The following is a 21,883-nucleotide window of genomic DNA, read 5'->3' on the forward strand; positions in this document are numbered from 1 at the left end:
CGCTGGCAGCAAAGCCATCATCTATTCATCATACCTCTTGCTGGATTTCTTTCTCATTTAAGGCAGGATTCAATAAAATTTCATTGTAGTTTCCCTTTCTCAGAAATCCACGAAAGCCTTGAAAAACATGTTGAGCATATTCTGTCTGTACAATTTGATATCCTTTCCACCTCAGGCCATTATTCTGGTAAACTCGGTAAACCCTAATTTAGATCGACGATGTAATGCTTCCATATCAGGCTGTGTGAACACGTTCCTTTAAAATAAAACATGGTAGAAAAGTCTTCCACTGAATGCTTTCACACAGAAGAAGCTTCGTCTATTACCCTTTCACAGTGATAGAAGAGACAAGAAAACAATTTATGAGTCATTTCCATTCTGACAGAAGCGACAATGACTGGAAATGCGATGCCTGCCAAGAGCTTTTATCAAGTAGGTTATAACAACTAGTAATAAGTGTAAATAATAAATGTCTGGGATCTTAGGGGAAGCAGTGGCAATAGGAAATGACTTTTGGTACTTCTGATGGGGTTCTGCTACTCTTGGAATTCCCTGGCTTCCCAGTAGAGTTTTGGCCTGACAATAAACAACAGTTTAGTACTTTATCTAATCCCAGCCAGGAGGTGAGTTCAACAGCAAGCTTTTGCAGATGTTCACATTCAATAATCTATCCATAATTGATGAAACAGGGAGGTCAGATGTAATGGCTGCTACTATTCCAGCAACAAATAAATGGTTATTGACAAAACAAGCCAGTGTGGCGCAGAGTGCTGAGCAGTGACAGGTAGGAGCGGGCACTGAGGCAGAGGCAGGGAGGACTGTGCGGCTCTTCATCTTGAGAATTCTTCAGCGAGCCATGTGCGGAAGGGCCACACTGACACAGAAGCAGATGGAGGTGACTTGTCAGGGAGAAGGGAGGCCGCTGAAGTACAAAAAAAGATGAAGACATGCCGAGGTGGAGAAAATGCTGAGTGAGCCACGGACAAGGCTGGGGACCAGGGTAAGTACAAATGCATCAAAAGTTCAGAAGCGCCTTTGAATGCTCGCACTGTGATCCAGATGTCTGAGTTGCATTTATCACGCAGCGTGTCTTCACTCACAGATCTGTGTCAAACTGTGCAGCCTGGATAACTCCAACACCAAAGTGGATGCATGGGATGCATTGGTGCCCAAATCCTCCCACTGAGGGATTTTCACAGGTATTGCACTTAACAGTGTGGACTGTGGATACCTTTTCCTCCCCCTATGCATTTTTTAAAAAGTCCATGAAAATCACTTGTACAACTGTAACAATATTTTCAGATAACCGAAACATACAAAATTGTAAAGCTACAAAGTTTCTCAACACCGGAACTAACCTGAAATAGATGCTGCTTAGAATCAAATGTACTGGAAAGAAATGTGAGCGGAAGGCAAAGTTTTCTTTGATAACAGAAAACAAACATTGTACTTTCTTCACCTCAACCTATGCAAGGAGTATAATAAAGCATTAATTGAGTATACTTTTATTGACTGAACAAAATTCAAGATATACATCCACAAATAAGCAGCTGAAATCCTACTTCCATTCCAATGCTAAGAAATAATGTTTTTTACACAGTTTACTGTGTAATATTATAAGATGAAGAATGGTAGGATAAAATGGTAGTTATTGCTATAGGTAGTCATAAAGAGGCTTGGGACAGAGAAGTTTTAAATATTAATATTCATAAAATCACTTAAATCAATTTAACACTCTTTAGTGGTTTATTTAGATGTGTGATTTATTTTATTCTTTGCAACCAATGCCTTTGATCAGCTCTGAAATAATGTATGAGCTGAAAATAAAATGGCAAAACAAACTGCTGCTAGTTTTCTTATAGTAAGCTTTAGGTTTTATAGCAGGAACTAGAAAATTACTGTTATATTTGGTGCTTTTGAATTACTTATCAATACTTAGACATTGAGAATTACAGAGCCCAGGAGAAACAGTAGACAACATTGCCAGTTGCCCTGCTTCCTTAGCCCTGCCATCCTCCCAGCTGGTTCTGCCCATTTGGGAGGAATTTAGACCTGTCCCTGTCCCCAGGACTGCTCCTGTTCCTGGTCTGGCAGGGTGGAAAGTTGACATCACATCAGTTTGCCATGGCTCATAACATGTTTTTAACCTTTGTTAAAGTGACTGGGCTTTTGTCCTGTCCCTTGAGATCAAGCATGCATCCCAGAGTGCATCCCAGCCTGGGGAGCTACATTCCAGTCTTGTTCTTCTTGCTTGAATCTCTGTCTTGGTGCCTAGCCTGGTCCCTATTCACTGCGAGTCTGGAGACCTACCCTGCTGCCCCCAGTATGCCTGAGTCAGCAGTCCCACCCTTGAGCCCCAGTCCCTGTGGCTCGGTGCTTGTCACTTGCCAATGACAGTCACTACCATTTATAGAGGAAAACTACATGTGCAGAGTGTCTTATATTCATAGTATATTCAATCTTCACAGGACCTTGAAATATATATTAATATTCCCATTGTACATCTGAGAGAAATATAATACAGAGAAACTGAGTGCCTTGCTCTGGAGTACACAGTGAATCGGTGAAGGAGAAAGGATTTGAATGGGGTTTATTAGACTTCAAAACCCATGTTCTTCAGCACTGTGATATGCTTGCAGCTGGATCACACTGAACATGATTGTGCTGACCTTGACCTTCACCTACAGCTCACTGCCTTCTGCCCCAGTTGCCAGAAGCTATCCTCCACTCACATACAGGGACATTCATCACAGCCCAGTGTCCGATGTTCTAGATGTCAACCTCATCATTGCCTGGTCATAGCATTGCATATTAGCAGCTGCTATTTTTTCATCATGCAGCTTAATAATTAGAGGTAATAACAGTCAATACTAACTTAGTATTTTTAGGTCATTCCTTGGCCTGAAATGAACCCCTTTTCACTTAGAAAAAAAAGCCATGCTTGAAAGTGACATCCAAGGGTACCTATGGTCCCACTCCTTATCTCTCCTCTTCTCCCCTTTTGCTTTTCTCCAGCATCACTGGCTCCAAGCCCCCAGGCACACTGCCACCTTAAGGCTTTTGCCCTGGCCATCACCACTGCCTGGGTATGCTTTCCTCAAGTATCTGCATGACCCAGTCTCTCACAGGCTTTCAGTCTTTCCTCAAAAGTCAGCCTCTCAATGCAGCCTTCTCTGATCATCCATTTATAATTCCCTCCACCCTACCTCTTGCCGTGGAACTTCTGACTCATTATTTTGTTGTACTTTTTTCCATAGTGTTCTCATTGCCTAGCATACTGTTTAATTCACTTGTCAATTATGTTTCATCTTCATTGTTAGTTTTCCCCAATGGGATGGAAGGTCCACAAGAACAAAGATGTCTGTCTGCGTTGTTATTGCTGTACCCAAAGCGCCTAGAACAAGCGTTGGCAATATGTGCTCCAAAACTGTGTTCTTAAGACTACATGTGTGAACTAATTTAATCTTCTTAACACCCCATGAGATGGCATTATCATTATTATTCTTGTTTCTTTAAAGGTGAGGAGACAAAAGCACATAGAAATGAAGCCACAGGGCCAAGGTTATACAACTGGTAAATGGTCAAGAAAGGACTTACACTTGACCATCTGACTTCAGATACAGCATACTTATCCAGCCCTCTCTTCCACTCCATTGACAAGTAGCTGCCTGACAATGCCACCATGCAGGCTAGGCTCCAGCTCCTGGATCTTTTTGGTACAATATGTCCTATTGTGGATCGGCCAAGATTACAACAATGGTGTCTTGTAACAATGTCCATAAGGGAACTGAACAAAGTTTAATGACTTGTCCAAGGCCAAGAGCTTGGTGACAAAAACCACAACCAGAATCCAGGATGTCTGATTCCCGATTTGGTGATCTTTCTGGTATTTTCAAAACCCATTTTGAAGATCCTAATGATTACCTGGTTAATACTTTCCCATTCCCATGTAACATATTACAAAAAACAATTAAGAAGTAATTTTGGCTTTGAAACCATGTGACAAATATTGTTTATTCATACAATATTTTCAATGGAAAATGTTTTTTAATATCTATGATATTATAGACATATAAAATGGAGATATAAACAATCATTCTGCTGTAAGCTAATATAAGCTCATAGGGAAAATGAATAAGTTTAATTAAATTTAGGAAAAATGTATAGTTAAATCATTTGCATTACAACAATAAGGACCAATAAACATACCTCTTCTTACTATTCCACTGGAATTTTCATCAATATGCTATATTAACAAATATCATCTTCATTTTACAAAGCAAGGGGTGGTAAGAGATTTGTCTGTGATCTGTTAAGCCAGCTGTGGCAGCATGAATAGCACAATCTTTGCACTAACCCAGCAAATCATACTTTTACTATTCTGTAATTTTCACTAACATTTATTGAGGAAGTAGCATATGCCAGACATAAGTCTAAGTGCTTTCTGTATTTTAACTCATTTAATCCTCACAACCACATTATAACTTAGATGCTAGAGTAATCTTCCTGCTGCAGGTGAAGAAACTGAAGCACAAGATGGGCTAAATAATTCACCCAAGGCTTCAGGATTAGAAGTGGCAGGAACAGGATTTGGAGTCATGCACTGTGATTCCAAGGGGCCAATCTCCTAATCACTAGATCATAATCATATTCTGACAATGGTTGAGATGGCAACAGAGAAAATTAAGATTGATGAAAAGGTCCCTGTCCCCTTCCTCTTCTTTCATTTTATCCAAAATTATAAGCATCTCCCCTACCAGATCTTTCAACTGAAAATCTAGCAATCAGCACTTTCCACATGCTCTTTCCCTTGCATTTACTGAGTTGCTAGTAGACAGCAAATTTGCACCTGCAGCAAGAAGAGAGTGAGGACTGTAGGTATAATATGTTGCTTACACTGCTTTTAGAAAAGAATAATATTACTTTTTCTTTTTAGAAGTACCTTAACTGTAGAGCTGAACATATTTCACTGTCAGAAAAACATCCAGAGAAAACAAAGCAAATTCAGCTAAAAGTTATGTCATAACAAAGGAAGAATCCATGCTATCCCATTATCTATAATAATGGAGGGGAAGAAGGAAATGGAAATAAGAAATGGAAAGTAAGAATTCCTGACATCTTTTTCTCTGGAGAAGCTACAAAGCAGTGGGTCATTTCTAGCCTGATGCCACCTACATCTTTTCTTTTACTTTTTTTTTTTTTTTTTTTTTTTGAGACAGTCTTGCTCTGTCACCCAGGCTGGAGTACAGTGGGCATGATCTCAGCTCACTGCAACCTCTGCCTCCCAGGTTCAAGCGATTCTCCTGCCTCAACCTCTCGAGTAGCTGGGATTTCAGGTGTGAGCCACTGTGCCCAGCCCACCACTTGCATCTTCTGCTTGTGTCCTGTTGTGCTTTTCTCCCAACTGTGCTGATTCCCAACTGGTCCAGCAGCAGAAGGGTGATTTCTTTTTTAGGCTTCAAGTGTTATTCAATAATAATTTCCACTGGACAAGAATAATAAAATGTTATTAATGCCAATAAGTAGTTCACTAAGTGTAACAGATGAGAATGTTATTAAACATTTATATGGGAAACTCACGACAAGGCTCAACAAATGAATTTAAAATCACCTTACTGACAATTCTACCAATTGCAACAACATCAGTAGTTAGAGGTGTGGGCTCCTGTCTGGCTCTGCATCTGCTGGCTTTATGTCCACAGCTGACTAGTTAATGGATGTCTCAGCCTTCTTTTCAAACAGCTTCTCCCCCAGTAGCCCTACTCAGAACAGTTTGACTCCTGCAATGCTCCTACTCCAGCCTGGCTAGCTGCATTTTGCTGCCCTCCCAGGCCTTTACTCTTGCTGCTCCTGCTCCAGTGAGGGAACAACAGTTTCCCTGTTGCTTCTCTAGCTCTTGTTCCCTATTATAAGAACGGCACTGGTATATGTCTCTTTTCCCTGTGGATAATGCAGTCTTGCACTATAGGAACAATCTACCTGAGCAAAAAGAAATTCCCCAGACCTATTATTCAACACTGTGCACCAAACTGAAGTTTAAAACATCATCAACATAATTATTACCATTTTTGATCACAGGGACTTTAGACAAAATTACTCAGGATCCCAAAATCTATACAGCTGCATTTTCTCCCTATTTTATTGTTTTTGCTTTATAATTTATATGATTATTTTTACTTTATGAATTCATTTTTAAATTCTTTTATTACTTGTTAAGCATTTAATAATTTTCTTTAATGTTGTGGGTTGAGATGAGCTGTTGAAATGACTAACCTGCTATAATCAATCCTACGCTAAAGATTTTTACCATGAACAACCTATATCAAACCTATTAAAAACATTAATTAAAATCTTTAAATTTTAATGGAATGGAAAGATACAATAGTTTACTTTTTAAGCAGTTTTTCTTTTATTTTTTATTACAAAATCAATATGTGTTAATTGTAGAAAATGTTGAGAATACAGATCCCAATGTTTCCCCAAAATAGAAAAATTAAAGTCATTCATTATTCCGGCTTCTACAGATAACCACCAAAAACAGTTCGGTAGTTCTAGCATTTTCATATATTATTTATGCACTACATATATATGTATTTATATACAAGTAGGGTCATAATGTACACTGTTTTATAACCTGAATTTTTGTTTGACACATCAGTAATACTTTTATTGTTATAAAACGTTTATTCATTTTGTAAGTTTTATTGGCTGCATTGTATTTCAGCACAGGATACCCTACAATGATTTATTCAATGTGATATTACTTTACATTTACTTTTTTTCCGAATTTTTCGCCATTCCAAACAGCATTTATAGCATTGTATACAGAGGTTATAGCCAAATCTCTGTATATATTAATGATTTTATGAACAATATTACAGCTCAATATTTGTACACATTACTAATTATTTCCCTTAGGTAAATTCCAAAATGAGCAACTCTTGAGTCAAAAGATGTGCAAAATTTAAACCTTAAAACAAAGCTACCATTTACTGAATGCTTACTGAGTGCCAGGCACATTACTTCTTTATCTTATTTAATTGCCACAGCAACTTTATCATTCCTATTTTTCAGATACAGAAAAAGAAGCCCACAAACTAAGTGACTTGCATTCTGTCAGTGACTTGCACTGACAGAGTGGCCAAGGGCTGCCCAGGCCAGCACCTGGGATCTTCTGTTTGATGGGTAGGCTCATGGTAAACTGGAATTCCAGGGAATTTTAGTGTTCCTGGAAGCAACTCTTAACCAATGAATGGTGGGAACTGGTAGATAAATACACCAGCTCCCTCATCTCTCCCCTGGGATAACTGATTTGTCTCTACACTGTTTCCTAGAGCATCCGAGCAAGACTGATCCATTTGCCCACAGTAGTAACTGGCTTGGCAATACACCTTTTGTTGGCTTCCTTCTTTTGCCTGACTCCCTGACTGATAGAATCCCTCCCAAATAAGCCACATGTACTCAATTCCATGTCTCAAAGTCAGCTTCTGGGAAAACCTGAAAACCAAGTCATCAAGATAGTGAGTTCAACAGTGCAAAAGCGTTCACCTATTGCTGCCCGTGCTTTTGTAAAAACTCAAAGAATGCCTTGTAAGTTTTTATGAAATGTCCAAAAATGTGTATTTGAGCAAGAACTATGTGACACATTCGGGTTGCAATCAAAAATATTTTGTGACCAAGTTATTTCACGTTATTTATTTATTTGGAAACTCTGGCATATAGAATCGAGTTAGCCACGTTCCCTAGAGCAGGGCACACTTTTATCATTGGTCTGTATGTGCCCCCTCAATTGTTCTTAATAAATTTTTCTCCTTCATCCTCCCTCCTCACTCTTACTCCCTTTCCTCTCCATAAGCCCTCTCTAATGTGTCCCTAAAGAGTTTTTCTGGGACAGATATTCCCAGGAGTGGGCTGGTGTGCCACCAGGAAATCACATACAGAATTTCACTCACACCATCACTCTCGGAATGATGGCCACACCAGCTTATCCTCCTAACTGCAATTCTTGTAATCTCACGTCCTTGCCAACCTTTCACACTATTTGCATTTCTAACTGTCTAATGTTTTGCCTCAAAGTCATGCTTTTGTGCAAAAGAATATTAAACTCCTCCCTTGAAATGCTCACAAAAGAAAGCTGTAACACACATCTATACAATCCACCCTTGATCGTTCAGGTGCCAAATGCCATTTTGTGGTTTCTTTATCTTCTCTCTCTTTCTCTATTCTCAGCTATCATCTTCATCATTAAAAACAATAAATAAGGGGCCGGGCAAGGTAGATCATGCCTGTAATCCCAGCAGCACTTTGGGAGGTCGAGGTGGGTGAATCATTTGAGGTCAGGAGTTCAAGACCAGCCTGGCCAATATGGTAAAACCCTGTCTCTATTAAAAATACAAAAATTAGCCAGGCACAGTGGCTCGTGCCTATAATACAAGCAGCACTTTGGGAGGCTGAGGCAGGTGAATCACTTGAGGTCAGGAGTTCAAAACCAGCCTGGCCAACATGGCAAAACCTAAAAATACAAAAATCAGCTGGGCATGGTGGTGTACGCTTGTAATCCCAGCTATTCTGGAGGCTGAGGCAGGAGAATAGCTTGAACTCGGGAGGTGGAGGTTGCAGTGAGCAGAGATTTCGCCACTGCACTCCAGCCTGGGCGACAGAGTGAGACTCCATCTCAAACAAATAAACAAACAAATAAATAAGGGTCAACAGAGGACAGTCATGGGAAAAAATGGAGATTTAATCTTAAATTCATTTTATTAGTTATTAATGAAACTTATGTGCTGATTAAGGGAGAAAGTTGAAATTACCGGGTAAAACAGTTTTTTACAAGAATGTGGATTGAATATTAGGAGTATGGTATTAATGTTATTTTTAAATCCTAGTATATGTTATTTTTATTGTGCACCAATTATACTGTATAATTTCTAAATGCAATATTACTGTTAATTGTAGATCCATAATTACACTAAAGACATCTTTGAGAATGTTTTGGATAAGTTTTAATATATTTGATTACATTTTTTCTTTCTGAAGTTACCCCTTTCCTCTCTTAGAGGAATTATGTATAATTTGGCTAAATTTGTAGTGAGGAAGTATGATCCACATACTTATTCCTGTTTAACACATCTAATCCTATAATCGTCGCTGGGTTTTTCCAGGTGTAATGCCTCTTCTTCTTTCACAGCCTCTAGATCAGCGAGTGCTAACAGCTGTGCCATTGCCTCTAGGTCTGTCATACAATTAGTCTGGTGATGAACTATGCAGGTTGCTTTATTGCTCTAGCGAACATTTTCATATGCTAGGCCTTGAACTTTAAGGGGTATACATACATTATGTTCCATATGTCACTATTCAGTATAGTTGATTAGAATACTCAATTTTCAGATTTTTGAACCTCATCCTCTTAGGAGGCACTAAATAAAAAATTTTATCCTTTCCTTCCTTCTTCTCTCACAAAGAGTATCAGAAATTTTTGCACTGTTTCTTAAAACGTGAATACCTAGATACAAAAACTTCAGCTTTGTAAAGATCTACTGTAGCAGTACTTTTTAAAAAATGAGTAAGTAGGCCGGGCGCGGTGGCTCAAGCCTGTAATCCCAGCACTTTGGGAGGCCGAGACGGGTGGATCACGAGGTCAGGAGATCGAGACCATCCTGGCTAACACGGTGAAACCCCGTCTCTACTAAAAATACAAAAACTAGCTGGGCGAGGTGGCGGGCGCCTGTAGTCCCAGCTACTCGGGAGGCTGAGGCAGGAGAATGGCGTAAACCCGGGAGGCGGAGCTTGCAGTGAGCTGAGATCCGGCCACTGCACTCCAGTCCGGGAGACAGAGCGAGACTCCGCCTCAAAAAAAAAAAAAAAAATGAGTAAGTAATGGTTGAACTAGTTTACAATCCCACCAACAGTGTAAAAGCGTTCCTATTTCTCCACATCCTCTCCAACATCTATTGTTTCCTGACTTCTTAATGATTGCCATTCTAACTGGTGTGAGATGGTATCTCATTGTGGTTTTGATTTGCATTTCTCTGATGGCGAGTGATGACGAGCATTTTTTCATGTATCTGTTGGCTGTATGGATGTCTTCTTTTGAGAAATGTCTGTTCATATCCTTTCCCCACTTTTTGATGGGTTTGTTTTTTTTTTCTTGTATCTTTGTTTGAGTTCTTTGTAGATTCTGGATATTAGCCTTTGTCAGATGAGTAGGTTGCAAAAATTTTCTCCCATCTGTAGGTTGCCTGTTCACTCTGATGGTACTTTCTTTTGCTGTGCAAAAGCTCTTTAGTTTAATTAGATCCCATTTGTCAATTTTGGCTTTTGCTGCCGTTGCTTTTTGTGTTTTAGACATGAAGTCCTTGCCCATGCCTATGTCCTGAATGGTACTACCTAGATTTTCTTCTAGGGTTTTTATGGTATTAGGTCTAACATTTAAGTCTCTAATCCATCTTGAATTAATTTTCGTATAAGGAGTAAGGAAAGGATCCAGTTTCAGCTTTCTACTTATGGCTAGCCAATTTTCCCAGCACCATTTATTAAATAGGGAATCCTTTCCCCATTTCCTGTTTTTGTCAGGTTTGTCAAAGATCAGATGGCTGTAGATGTGTGGTATTATTTCTGAGGACTCTGTTCTGTTCCATTGGTCTATTTCTCTGTTGTGGTACCAGTACCATGCTGTTTTGGTTACTGTAGCCTTGTAGTATAGTTTGAAGTCAGGTAGCGTGACGCCTCCAGCTTTGTCCTTTTGACCTAGGATTGTCTTGGCAATGCGGGCTCTTTTTTGGTTCCATAGTTCAACCATTATGGAAAACAGTATGGCGATTCCTCAAGGATCTAGAACTAGATGTACCATATGACCCAGCCATCCCACTACTGGGTATATACCCAAAGGATTATAAATTACTCTACTACAAAGACACATGCACACGTATGTTTATTGCGGCACTATTCACAATAGCAAAGACTTGGAATCAACCCAAATGTCCATCTGTGACAGACTGGATTAAGAAAATGTGGCACATATACACCATGGAATACTATGCAGCCATAAAAAAAGATGAGTTTGCGTCCTTTGTAGGGACATGGATGCAGCTGGAAACCATCATTCTTAGCAAACTATCACAAGAAGAGAAAACCAAACACCGCATGTTCTCACTCATAGGTGGGAACTGAACAATGAGATCACTTGGACTCGGGAAGGGGAACATCACACACTGGGGCCTATCAGGGGGAGGGGGGAGGAGGGAGGGATTGCATTGGGGAGTTATACATGATATAACGTTATGCACATGTACCCTAGAACTTAAAGTATAATAAAAAAAAAAAAAGCAAAAAAAAAAAAAAAAAATGAGTAAGTAAAATAATGATGAAGTTTTGGCCTAAGTGGTATTCTAGATCTCAAGAGAAACTAAAACCAGCTTTCACATTTAAAAAAAAAATCAATTTTATTACTAGAAAATTTGTATTTAGATTAAATTAGGCCACAGACTTTCTTTCCTGACATTAAACATTTCTTTATTTGTAGGAAAGTTTGTAAATTGTAAGTTGTTACTGTACAGATTTGTTTCAAAAAATAAATATTTTGAGCTTTCTGATTTTCTTTTTTTTTTTTTTTTTTTTGAGACGGAGTCTCGCTCTGTCGCCCAGGCTGGAGTGCAGTGGCCGGATCTCAGCTCACTGCAAGCTCCGCCTCCCGGGTTCACGCCATTCTCCTGCCTCAGCCTCCTGAGTAGCTGGGACTACAGGCGCCGCCACCTCGCCCCACTAGTTTTTTGTAGTTTTTAGTAGAGACGGGGTTTCACCGTGTTACCCAGGATGGTCTCCATCTCCTGACCTCGTGATCCACCCGTCTCGGCCTCCCAAAGTGCTGGGATTACAGGCTTGAGCCACCGCGCCCGGCCTGAGCTTTCTGATTTTCTACAATGCTTCTGTCATTTAAATGATAAATATTGTAATTTATATGACAAATACTATAATCATGGTAAAGAAAAGAAAAAGATGCATATTTTCCTAAGCTGTAACATTATTAAAAATATTAGACATTTTAGAAAATTAAATTAAAAATGATTTAAAGAGAAACTCCCCATTGATGAGGAAATGAAAAAACATTCAATTTACTAAGATTCTATTCTGTCATCTTCACTACAGAAACTATCTTACATTAGTACCATAAAGTTACCTGTTTCAATGTTTCAGAAAGGACACAACTTTAAATATTAAAATAACAATCACAAAATTATTAGTAAAACATTTTTAAGTTTTCGTAATTCCCCAAGTATTAAAACATACTTTTATAAACTACCTAAAATGCTGTTTTCCAAGTAAGGCTATTTCCACGTAACTATTCAAAACAAGATCAGATATGGAATATATGTTTACACTATGCCTTAAGTTATTGTATAATGATTCTGAATAAGACATTTTCTATACAATTTGTAAATAAATATGTATTTTAAAATTAGAAAATATTATTTCCTTTTAATGTTGGTTTAAAAAAATCCTTTCTTTTGCTTATCAGAAACTGAATATTTTGAATATCACTTGGCAAAAAGTGTGAAATGAAAATAAAGTAGATATTGTTTGTCTACTGGTAGAAGTGTGAGCATATGTGTGGAGAGTAATGCTAAATAGAAAGAGATCTGAGCTGCAACTACTGGGGGAAGTGGGGTCTGTAACAGCTGCCCTTTTTAGATTCCCCAAGAAGGAGACTGCCTGTGGGCCACAGGACAAAAGGATAAAGCAGATGAAAACTCTGATGTAAAGCAGGAAAATGACTGCTGAGACTGCTGAGCCTACACCTGAATCATCTCAAGCCGAGTGGCAAGCCCTCTTTAGCACGCCTCAGAAGCTGGTGATGAACTACACATGACCAGGAGGCAAACTGGCTGCAAGCAGGCTTGTCTGCATGTTATGTATAATGATAACCAGCCATCCTCTGGGAGAAGGGGCCATGATTTCCTCTCTGGCGGCATCTGAGCTCCCCTCGGTTACCCAGACCATTAAACCAAGGATGGAAGGGTAAATTTTAGGTAAGGATTTCTAACTAGCGAGTAAAGACAACTTCTGTTTAATGGGCAATGAGTAGCTCTGATGTTTAAAGAAAGAAATAACTCAATTTTTAAAAAATAAATGTCATATTTTTAACTCAAAGAAAAGTTATTAATAAATTAATAATAAAACCTTTTTCAAAAAATGTTGGCTTATCTTCTTTCCATTATATAAAAATATGTGCCAATACAAAGATAAATTTAGGTACTATGTAATTTACATATGATAAATAGTAAATTACAATTAAGAATAAGAATGAAGTAGAGACTTTGAATGCATACTCACTAAATACTACCTACCACAGTATCATTGCTATACTATCCAGTAGTAGTTACATCAATCTGTACTGATAATGGTTCCTTACATTTGAGAACTGCTTATAATTTAAAATGTAAACATATATTTTTAAATTTTGGTCTTCACAAAGACACAGTGAAGCTGCCATTAGGATTGTTATTTTACAAATGAAACTGAGCCTCCAAGAAGTTAAGTGACTAACCTAAGGTCACACAGCTAGTGCATGGCAGACAGGACTAAAATCCACATCTTCCAGCTCCAAGGCTCACATGCTCTTTCTGTACCACAGTTATCTCTGATATGAACATTGTACATCCAAACTGACTGCCATTTCACATATTTGGCCACTTATAATTAGAATGCCATTGCTATGTATGACTTGACCTGTATTCCATTAAAATGCTCTTTATCATGTAATCTATGTACATCAACTTCTCCTTCAAATACTTTTAACTGTATAGACTTTACCAACACATTTAACATTTGCTCCTATGCTAATTAGGGGTTTGAGGATACCGTAGATCTAGAGCAGAAGCCAGACATTGTGATTTTGTAGCTGTATGATCATCTAGCACTTTGAAAAAAAATTCTTTTATGTATATTAATGGTAACATAATAGTTTAGTTATCTGCATGTTAGGCCCCATGCTACAAATTTTAGACACATATTCTTACTTAATTCTCACAAGGCTGTGCTGAGTTACAGAGTAGGATTATCCCTGTCTTACAGAAGAGGAAACTAATGTTCAGAAAGGTTGAATCAGTCACTTGTTCAATGTCACATGGTGAGGTGGTAGTGGATCTGGGATTCCATCCTTGATGAGTTTGAGTTTAGAGCCCATCATTTAATGATGCTGTTGTCCTCTCATTCCAAAGAGTTAATAAATGTACTCTCTAAAAAGCATTTTGAGGGTACCTTATTTGAGAAATGCTAGTATTTACTGCCTTTACTTCACGCAAATGTCTAATGATCAAAGATTTGGTAGCAGATGTGGGCATCTATATGCATTCCAGGAAACTCTAATATCATGATGTCATATTAAACTGGCCCCAACTGTCATCTACATGCAGCCAAGAGATGATAGGGAAGAGTGAGAATGCAGATATGAAGAAACCATTGCTCTTGTAGACAGACTGATTTACACTACAGATAGAATAAATGTGGTGTCCATCAGAAAGATTCATCCTATTATTATATCCTGCAGACATTCAGAACTCTAGAGCTAAAGTATTGGAAATAACACCGAAAGGACCCAAAGGAACACTGAGTCTCAGACAGCCTCTCTCTTGATTCCTCCTTTGCCTTAGCTTCTCTGTTCTCATTTCCTTTCCCTCTTGTTTATTATTTTTTATTTACATTTTTTTCTTCTCACATACACTTTTCAAGAATTTCTTACATTCAGTGTAAGAAAACTTAAAAAATGATCAATGCAAGTGTATTTGCTTGCCTTGCCTTTCCCAGACTATGAATTCTGGCATAGCCCATTTGACACTCCTTTTTCTCTCAAACCAGCGTTACCCCTACTGGGTTCTATTATGCACATAACAGTTATAATTTTTCAGAGGAATGGGTTGTGCAAAGTAGAGATAAGACTGCTGAAAGAGTTAAGATTTATTGACCTGAAAGAGAAAAGAAGGCAGGAATTAGAAAGACTAACTTTCTTGCAAAAAAAAAAAAAAGATGAAAAGCATTACCAGTGATTAGTAAAGAAAAGTGTGTGGATTTCAAAATACACATGGAATTTTCTACCAGGAAACTAAGCTCTGTCAGTTATTCTCACCTACACTTTAATCAGTAGCTCTTAAACAGAACATAATCAAAATAAAAATTCATTAATTTGCGAATTATCTGCAGTTAGAAACTTAGTTGAATGACAGTCCATGTGACTGAGTATGAATGTTTGTGCACCATTTAAGGTTGTTATCCATTATCAGTTGTTTTACGTATGTAGTAGCAGCTATGCTAGATGACTGTATGCCTTTACATGTTGACTAGTATAAAAATTATACATGAATGTCAACATGATATTAGGCTGTGTTTATAAAAGGAAGCCCATTTATAAACTAAATATAAACAAGTTATATATTTGCCAAATGGTATGAGGTATGTCATGTATGAGGTATATAATTATATTGTTAATGAATCTTACTCTAATATCTACAATCCAGGTAAATTGTGTTTACAGCAGCCTTTTTTTCAGTATACAGCTAGGTTGTGGGGATTACTGATAAAACTGCATACTTTTAAAAATAATAATTTTCTACTGTCTTGAAAAGCAAGGATTCTGTTTGTTGTAGTAAATCAATTTCCTGAATGCTTGGTAATTTTTTCTTCACTTCAGGAAGTTTTATATATATATATACACACACACACACACACATATATATATAGAGAGAGAGAGATTTGTCACTTATTGTAAGGTACTGGCTGCCATGATTATAGAGACTGAGAAATGCCACTATCTGCTGTCTGTAAACTGCATACCCAGGAGAGCTGGTGCTGTAGTTTGAAGACCTGCAATCTGGTGAGCCAGTGATGTAGATTCAGACGGGGTCTGAAGACCTGAGAACCATCAGAGCTGACAGTGGAAGATCAATGTCTCTGCTCAAACAGTCTGGTCAAGTAAATTTGCCCTTCCTCTGCCTTTTTGTTCTACTGAAGCCCGCAATGGATTAAATGATGCCCATCCACATAGCGGAAGGCCATCTGCTTTACTCAAACCACCGATTCAAATGCTAATCTTCTCTAGAAACACCCTTGGAGACATACCCAGAAATGTTTAGCCAGCTATCTGGGCATCCCATGACCCAGCCAAGCTGACGCATAAAATTAACTTTCACATATAATATTTCCACTCTAGACTTCCTTTTAAGCTCCAGACCCTCATATTTAACTGTCTACTTGAACTCTCCTTGAATATTTTTAAAACTCCTGCAATTCTATGTATCCAAAACTGAACTCTCCATTTCCCCACAAGCCTTTCACATTCCCTACCCCCGTAAACAACACCAGCATCCATCCAGTTCCACAGCCAGGAACTCACGGCCCATCTTTGCACCTCTGTTTCCCTCATCTCCTATACTTAGCCTGTTACCAAGTCCTTTATAACTTTTGAATCTGTCTAGTTCCCTCCATCTTCACTACTACTGCTCAAGTCCAGAGACTTAGATTAGTGAAAAAATAATAAAAACCAGTAATTATCGAAGGTTTATTATAAACCAGAGAGACAGTCTTTTAAAACTTTACATAAATTATCTCTTATTATCACCCTGTGTATTAGTTCCCTAGGGCTGACATAAAAATTACCACAAACTAAATGACTTAAAATAATAGAAATGTATTCTTTGCTAGCTTTGAAGGCTAGAAGTCTGAAATCAAGGCATCAGCAGGGCTGTGATCTTTTTGAAGCCTCTGGGAGAGGATCCTTCCTTGCCTCTTCTATCTCCTGGTGGTTCCAGGGATTTCTTGACTTGTGACTGTATCACTGCACTATCTGCCCTTGTCTTCATATGGTCTTTTCCTCTGAGCATGTGGCTTCCTGTCTTCTGTTTCAAATCTTCTGCCTTTTTCTTATAAGGATGTTTGTCTTCATATTTAGAGTCCACCTAGATAATCCAGGATGATCACTTCATCTCAAGATCTTTAACTTAGTTACCGCTGCATTCACAGGTTCCAGGGGTTAGGAAGTGGATTTTTTTTTTTTTTTGAGGGGAGTAGCATTTAACTCACTACCCTTTATGAAATAAATATAGTTATTACTCCCACTGGATAGATGGGGCAATTGAAACTTAAAGAGTGTAAGGGGCTTGCCCAGTGTCACACAGTTAATAGGTTGTAGGGACTAAAGCTTCACATATACTTTCAGAGAAACGATTTCAATACTTTTCTGAAAGGAGTAACAGTTTCAAGTAAAGTAATTCATCCCTTGGAGGTCAAATATTCTTTCTTCAAAGTATTGATTACTAGACTATCCTATACCACTAGGAATAGGATACACCAGCATTTCCACCTCTATTAATCCATTCATGGATAAATTTGTCACATCTGATGAAACTGTTCACTGCCACATCCTTTACAATAAAAGTTATGAGAAACAACCTTAATGCCCAGCAGTAGAAGATGTCTGAATCCATTATGGCACAGTCACACAACGGGATATCATATAGACCCCTTAAGATAAGGTTTGTCCAAATTAACACAGGAATAGAAAATCAAATACCACATGTTCTCACTTATTAGTGGGAGATAAACCTTGGGTACTCATGGATATAAAGACGAGAACAATAGACAACTAGAGGAGGAGGGCAATGGCTGAAAAACTATCAGGTACTATGCTCACTACCTGGGTGACAGGGATCAATCATACCACAAACCTCGGCATCACAAAACATACTCAGATAACAAATCTGCACATGTACCCCCAAATCTAAAAGTTGAAATTATAAATAAATAAATACAACGAAACTTGTCTATAGTTAATAATGGTATATTATATACTTGAAGTTTACTGACACTAGATCTTACATGTCTTCACACACATACAAAAGAGGTTAATACGGGAGGTGATGGACAGGCCAACTAGTTTGATTGGGGAAATAATTTCCCAATATACAGATATATCAAAACGTCACATCATACATCTTAAATATATGCAATGTTTATCTGCCAATCATACCTCAATAAAGCTGGAAAAATTAAAATAATAAAACTAGGCATGCCTTTATGCATCAGTATGGAAGAAATTAACTCAAGGTGCAGAACAGTGCAATATAAAATGCAACAATTTTCTAAATAACACAAAAGAAACACATATATGCACTTTATAGATATTTGAATATATAGAATATTTTTGGAAAGATAAGCCAGAAATGTGTAACTGTGTTTGTCTCTGAGAAAAGAACTGTGAGACTGAATACAGGGAGAGAAAGAAAATTTAGCTTTCATTGTGAATTTTATTGTATTGTTTGAATTTATTTTGTGCTTGCATTACCTGAGAGAGAAGGAATATCTATGAGCTAGTTTTCACCTAATTTTCCAACTTGACCTCCAACTGAATCTCATCTTCCACCTAAGTTCTTGCTTCCCAACACACTGAGTACATCCATGTTGAGTGTATACACATGTGTGCACACGTGTATATCTAGTGTTCTATCATTGTGGACTCTGATGTTTTCTACATGTGTAAATCCTGTCTTTCAAAAACTTTTTTTTGGTGCAGCCTCCTTGGTCTTCAGTGTTGGAACCAACCACTCCTCCCTCTGCACTTAAAAAGCCCGTGTTCATCCTACTTCGAATTGTGGTTATGCCTGCAAGTTGTTTGCCCTCATTAAATTAACTCCTAAAAGGAAGTGTGCATCTTGTTGGTCTCTGTGCTCCCCAAGGTATCAGAAACAAATCTTTGCTGAATGCTAATCATTAACTAAAAAATATTCAGCATAAGAGTCATCTAGGAAAACCTAGGTTTTCTATGATATCCAATTATAAGGGGGCTAGAGGAAAATATCTAGCCCAAATATAGTAATTCTACTTAGCAAAAAATATCTAAAGGAACAAAGAAGATCCCAAAAGCTAAAAATCCAATATTGTGTATCAAATTGGATTATTACAAGAGATGTAGGTGAAATACTTTAAATACATAATAGAGGTAAGAGAAGAAGAAACAATGACTTACTTCAGTTATAATTCAGGAAAGATCACTCTTGACATTTTTAGTTGTTTGTTTGTTTTTAGCCAAACAAAACCTGGTTGCAAAATAGCTGAACAGTGATTTGATTACAGAGCAGGCTACTTCTCAGACTGGGACTAACACCCACCTCCATCCACCTCTGTTGCCTCCCCACTACCTGCACTGAAGAGCTACATCAAGGCAGCTCACTCTATTGCTTAATAACCACATTTTTGTGCGTGCAAAATTTCCCAAATCATATTATAAAATGACTGTAATTTCTTTTTTGTTATTTACTTTTTACCATCACTTAAACCTATTTCCTCTTGTCCTTGTTGATATGGGCATATAGAGGGCCATATTACTCCATTTATTTAACTTTCACATATCCCAAAGTACTTCATAGTAATTGATTATATACCACTGTACCTTCAATAAACAATAAAACCAATTTTTAAAATGCTTCTAGCAGATTGCTATTCTGCTTTAACCTCAGTAAAAAGGCACACCTATGTCAGGCCTAACTCATTTCTGTTGGCTTTGTAATAATATATAATAAAATAAAATAAATATACTAAAATAAAAATTAAAAATGGTAGTGATTAAAAGTTTAGCTTACTGTTAATGCAGTTTCATATTCCTCAGCAGCTAAGTGTGCTAAGCCCAAGTAGTAAGAGGCTTCCCCTTCCATCTTTTTGTCACTTCCTGAAGTGAAGATGTAAAAAAATTACCAAGCATTCAAGAAATTGATTTACTACAACAAACAGAATCTTTGCTTTTCAAGACAGTAGAAACTTATTATTTTTTAAAGTATGTAGTTTTATCAATAATCACCACAACCTAGCTGTATACTGAAAAAAAAAAAGGCTGATGTAAACACAATTTACCTGGATCATAGATATTAGAGTAAGATACATTAACAATATAATTATATACCTCTTACGTGATATACCTCATACCATTTGGCAAATATACAACTTGTTAATATTTAGTTTATAAAGGGGCTTCTCTTTATAAACACAGCCTAATATTATCATGTTGACATTCATGTATAATTTTTATACTAGTCCAACATGTAAAGGCATACAGTCATCTAGCATAGCTGCTACTACACACATAAAACAACTGATAAAGGATAACAACCTTAAATGGTGCACAAACATTCATACTCAGTCACATGGACTGTCATTCAACTAAGTTTCTAACTGCAGATAATTCGCAAATTAATGAATTTTTATTTGATTATGCTCTGTTTAAGAGCTATTGATTAAAGCATAGGTGAGAGTAACTGATAGAGTTTAGTTTCCTGGTAGAAAATTCCATGCGTATTTTGAAATCCACACAGTTTTCTTTACTAATCACTGGTAATGCTTTTCATCATCTTTTTTTTTTTTTTTTTTTTTTTTTTTTTTTTTTTTTTTGCAAGAAAGTTAGCCTTTCTAATTCCTGCAGTATCTTACTAATTTTATTTCAGGAATTAACCACTGCTTTCCAAAAGCAAAATGTGTGAAGATATAACGTGGTTCAACATGACATACCTCATACCATTTGGCAAACATATAACTTGCTTATATTTAGTGTACTAAATATAACATTGGCTTCCAATGTGACTAACTCCTAGCGAATGCAAACGCTGAGTGATCTAACCTTTGCTTTTGGTCTTTGGAAAGTAAGTGATATGGTTTTGATGTTTGTCCTCTCCAAATCTCACGTAGAAATGTGATCCCCCATGTTGGAAGTGGTGCCTGTGGAAGGTGTCTGTCATGGGGGCAGATCCCTCATGAATGTCTTGGTGCCATCCTCATGGTAACGAGTGAGCTCTTGCTCTATTAGTCTACATGACAGCTGATTGCTTTAAAAAGCCTACCATCGGCCGGGCGCGGTGGCTCAAGCCTGTAATCCCAGCACTTTGGGAGGCCGAGACGGGCGATCACGAGGTCAGGAGATCGAGACCATCCTGGCTAACACGGTGAAACCCCGTCTCTACTAAAAATACAAAAACTAGCTGGGCGAGGTGGCGGGCGCCTGTAGTCCAGCTACTCGGGAGGCTGAGGCAGGAGAATGGCATAAACCCGGGAGGCGGAGCTTGCAGTGAGCTGAGATCCGGCCACTGCACTCCAGTCCGGGAGACAGAGCGAGACTCCGCCTCAAAAAAAAAAAAAAAAAAAAAAAAAAAAAAAAGCCTACCATCTCTCTTGCTCCTTCTCTTGCCACATGACATGCCTGCTCCCCTTTACCTTCTGCCATGATTGGAAACTTCCTGAAGCCCTCACCAGAAGGAGATGCTGGCACCATGCTTGTACAGTCTGTGGAGTTTTAAGTTTAAAAAAAAAAACTCTTTTCTTTGTAAATTACCCACCCTCAGATATTCCTTTATAGAAATGCAAAGTAGATGAATACAGGAAGTATCCTTAGATTTCTGAGCTCTATATTCCAACCATGAAGGATGTCAGCAGGAACAATATTTCATGCTGCATTCACTCACACCACTCATCAAATAACCACTGCTGATGCAGCAGCTCTTTGAAGTCTTCAAGGAAATAGGATGGCAAATGCCAGTGACAGTATTTTTTCTTCTTTAGCTATTTCCCTGATTGCAGAGAATTATCCCTTCAAGATCTCATTTTAGCAGAGTTGATGATACCAGTGATCCAGTAAGGGGAATTTTAACTCTTAAAATTCAGCTGGGCCCTAACTTTTTCTCTGGTATAGGATTATGGGTTCTGGGACTAGTGAAGGGAAAGACAGAATAGAAGAAAGAGGCTATGACAGGAAGCTACTTATCAGAGAGTTAAAAGTTGGCTGTATGTGGTGTCTATTTTCTGTGTCAAGTGGTGTAACTGTGTTAAAGCACTAGCAACTGGCTGGGCTGATATA

The 21,883-nt window shown here is 37.9% G+C and overlaps 1 protein-coding gene across 1 annotated transcript in view; it reads right to left on the reverse strand.

Annotated features, from left to right (window-relative positions):
- The window catches only part of TTC29 (tetratricopeptide repeat domain 29), a 258,577-nt gene that overhangs the window by 160,064 nt on the left and 76,630 nt on the right, over positions 1–21,883 (reverse strand). The window contains 1 exon segment of the mRNA XM_033215424.1: positions 19,626–19,711. Coding sequence (XP_033071315.1) covers positions 19,626–19,711 — 86 coding nt within the window.

This window comes from Trachypithecus francoisi, unplaced genomic scaffold (genome assembly GCF_009764315.1).
Source record: "Trachypithecus francoisi isolate TF-2019V2 unplaced genomic scaffold, Tfra_2.0 Lachesis_group1, whole genome shotgun sequence".
Classification (NCBI taxonomy): domain Eukaryota; kingdom Metazoa; phylum Chordata; class Mammalia; order Primates; family Cercopithecidae; genus Trachypithecus; species Trachypithecus francoisi.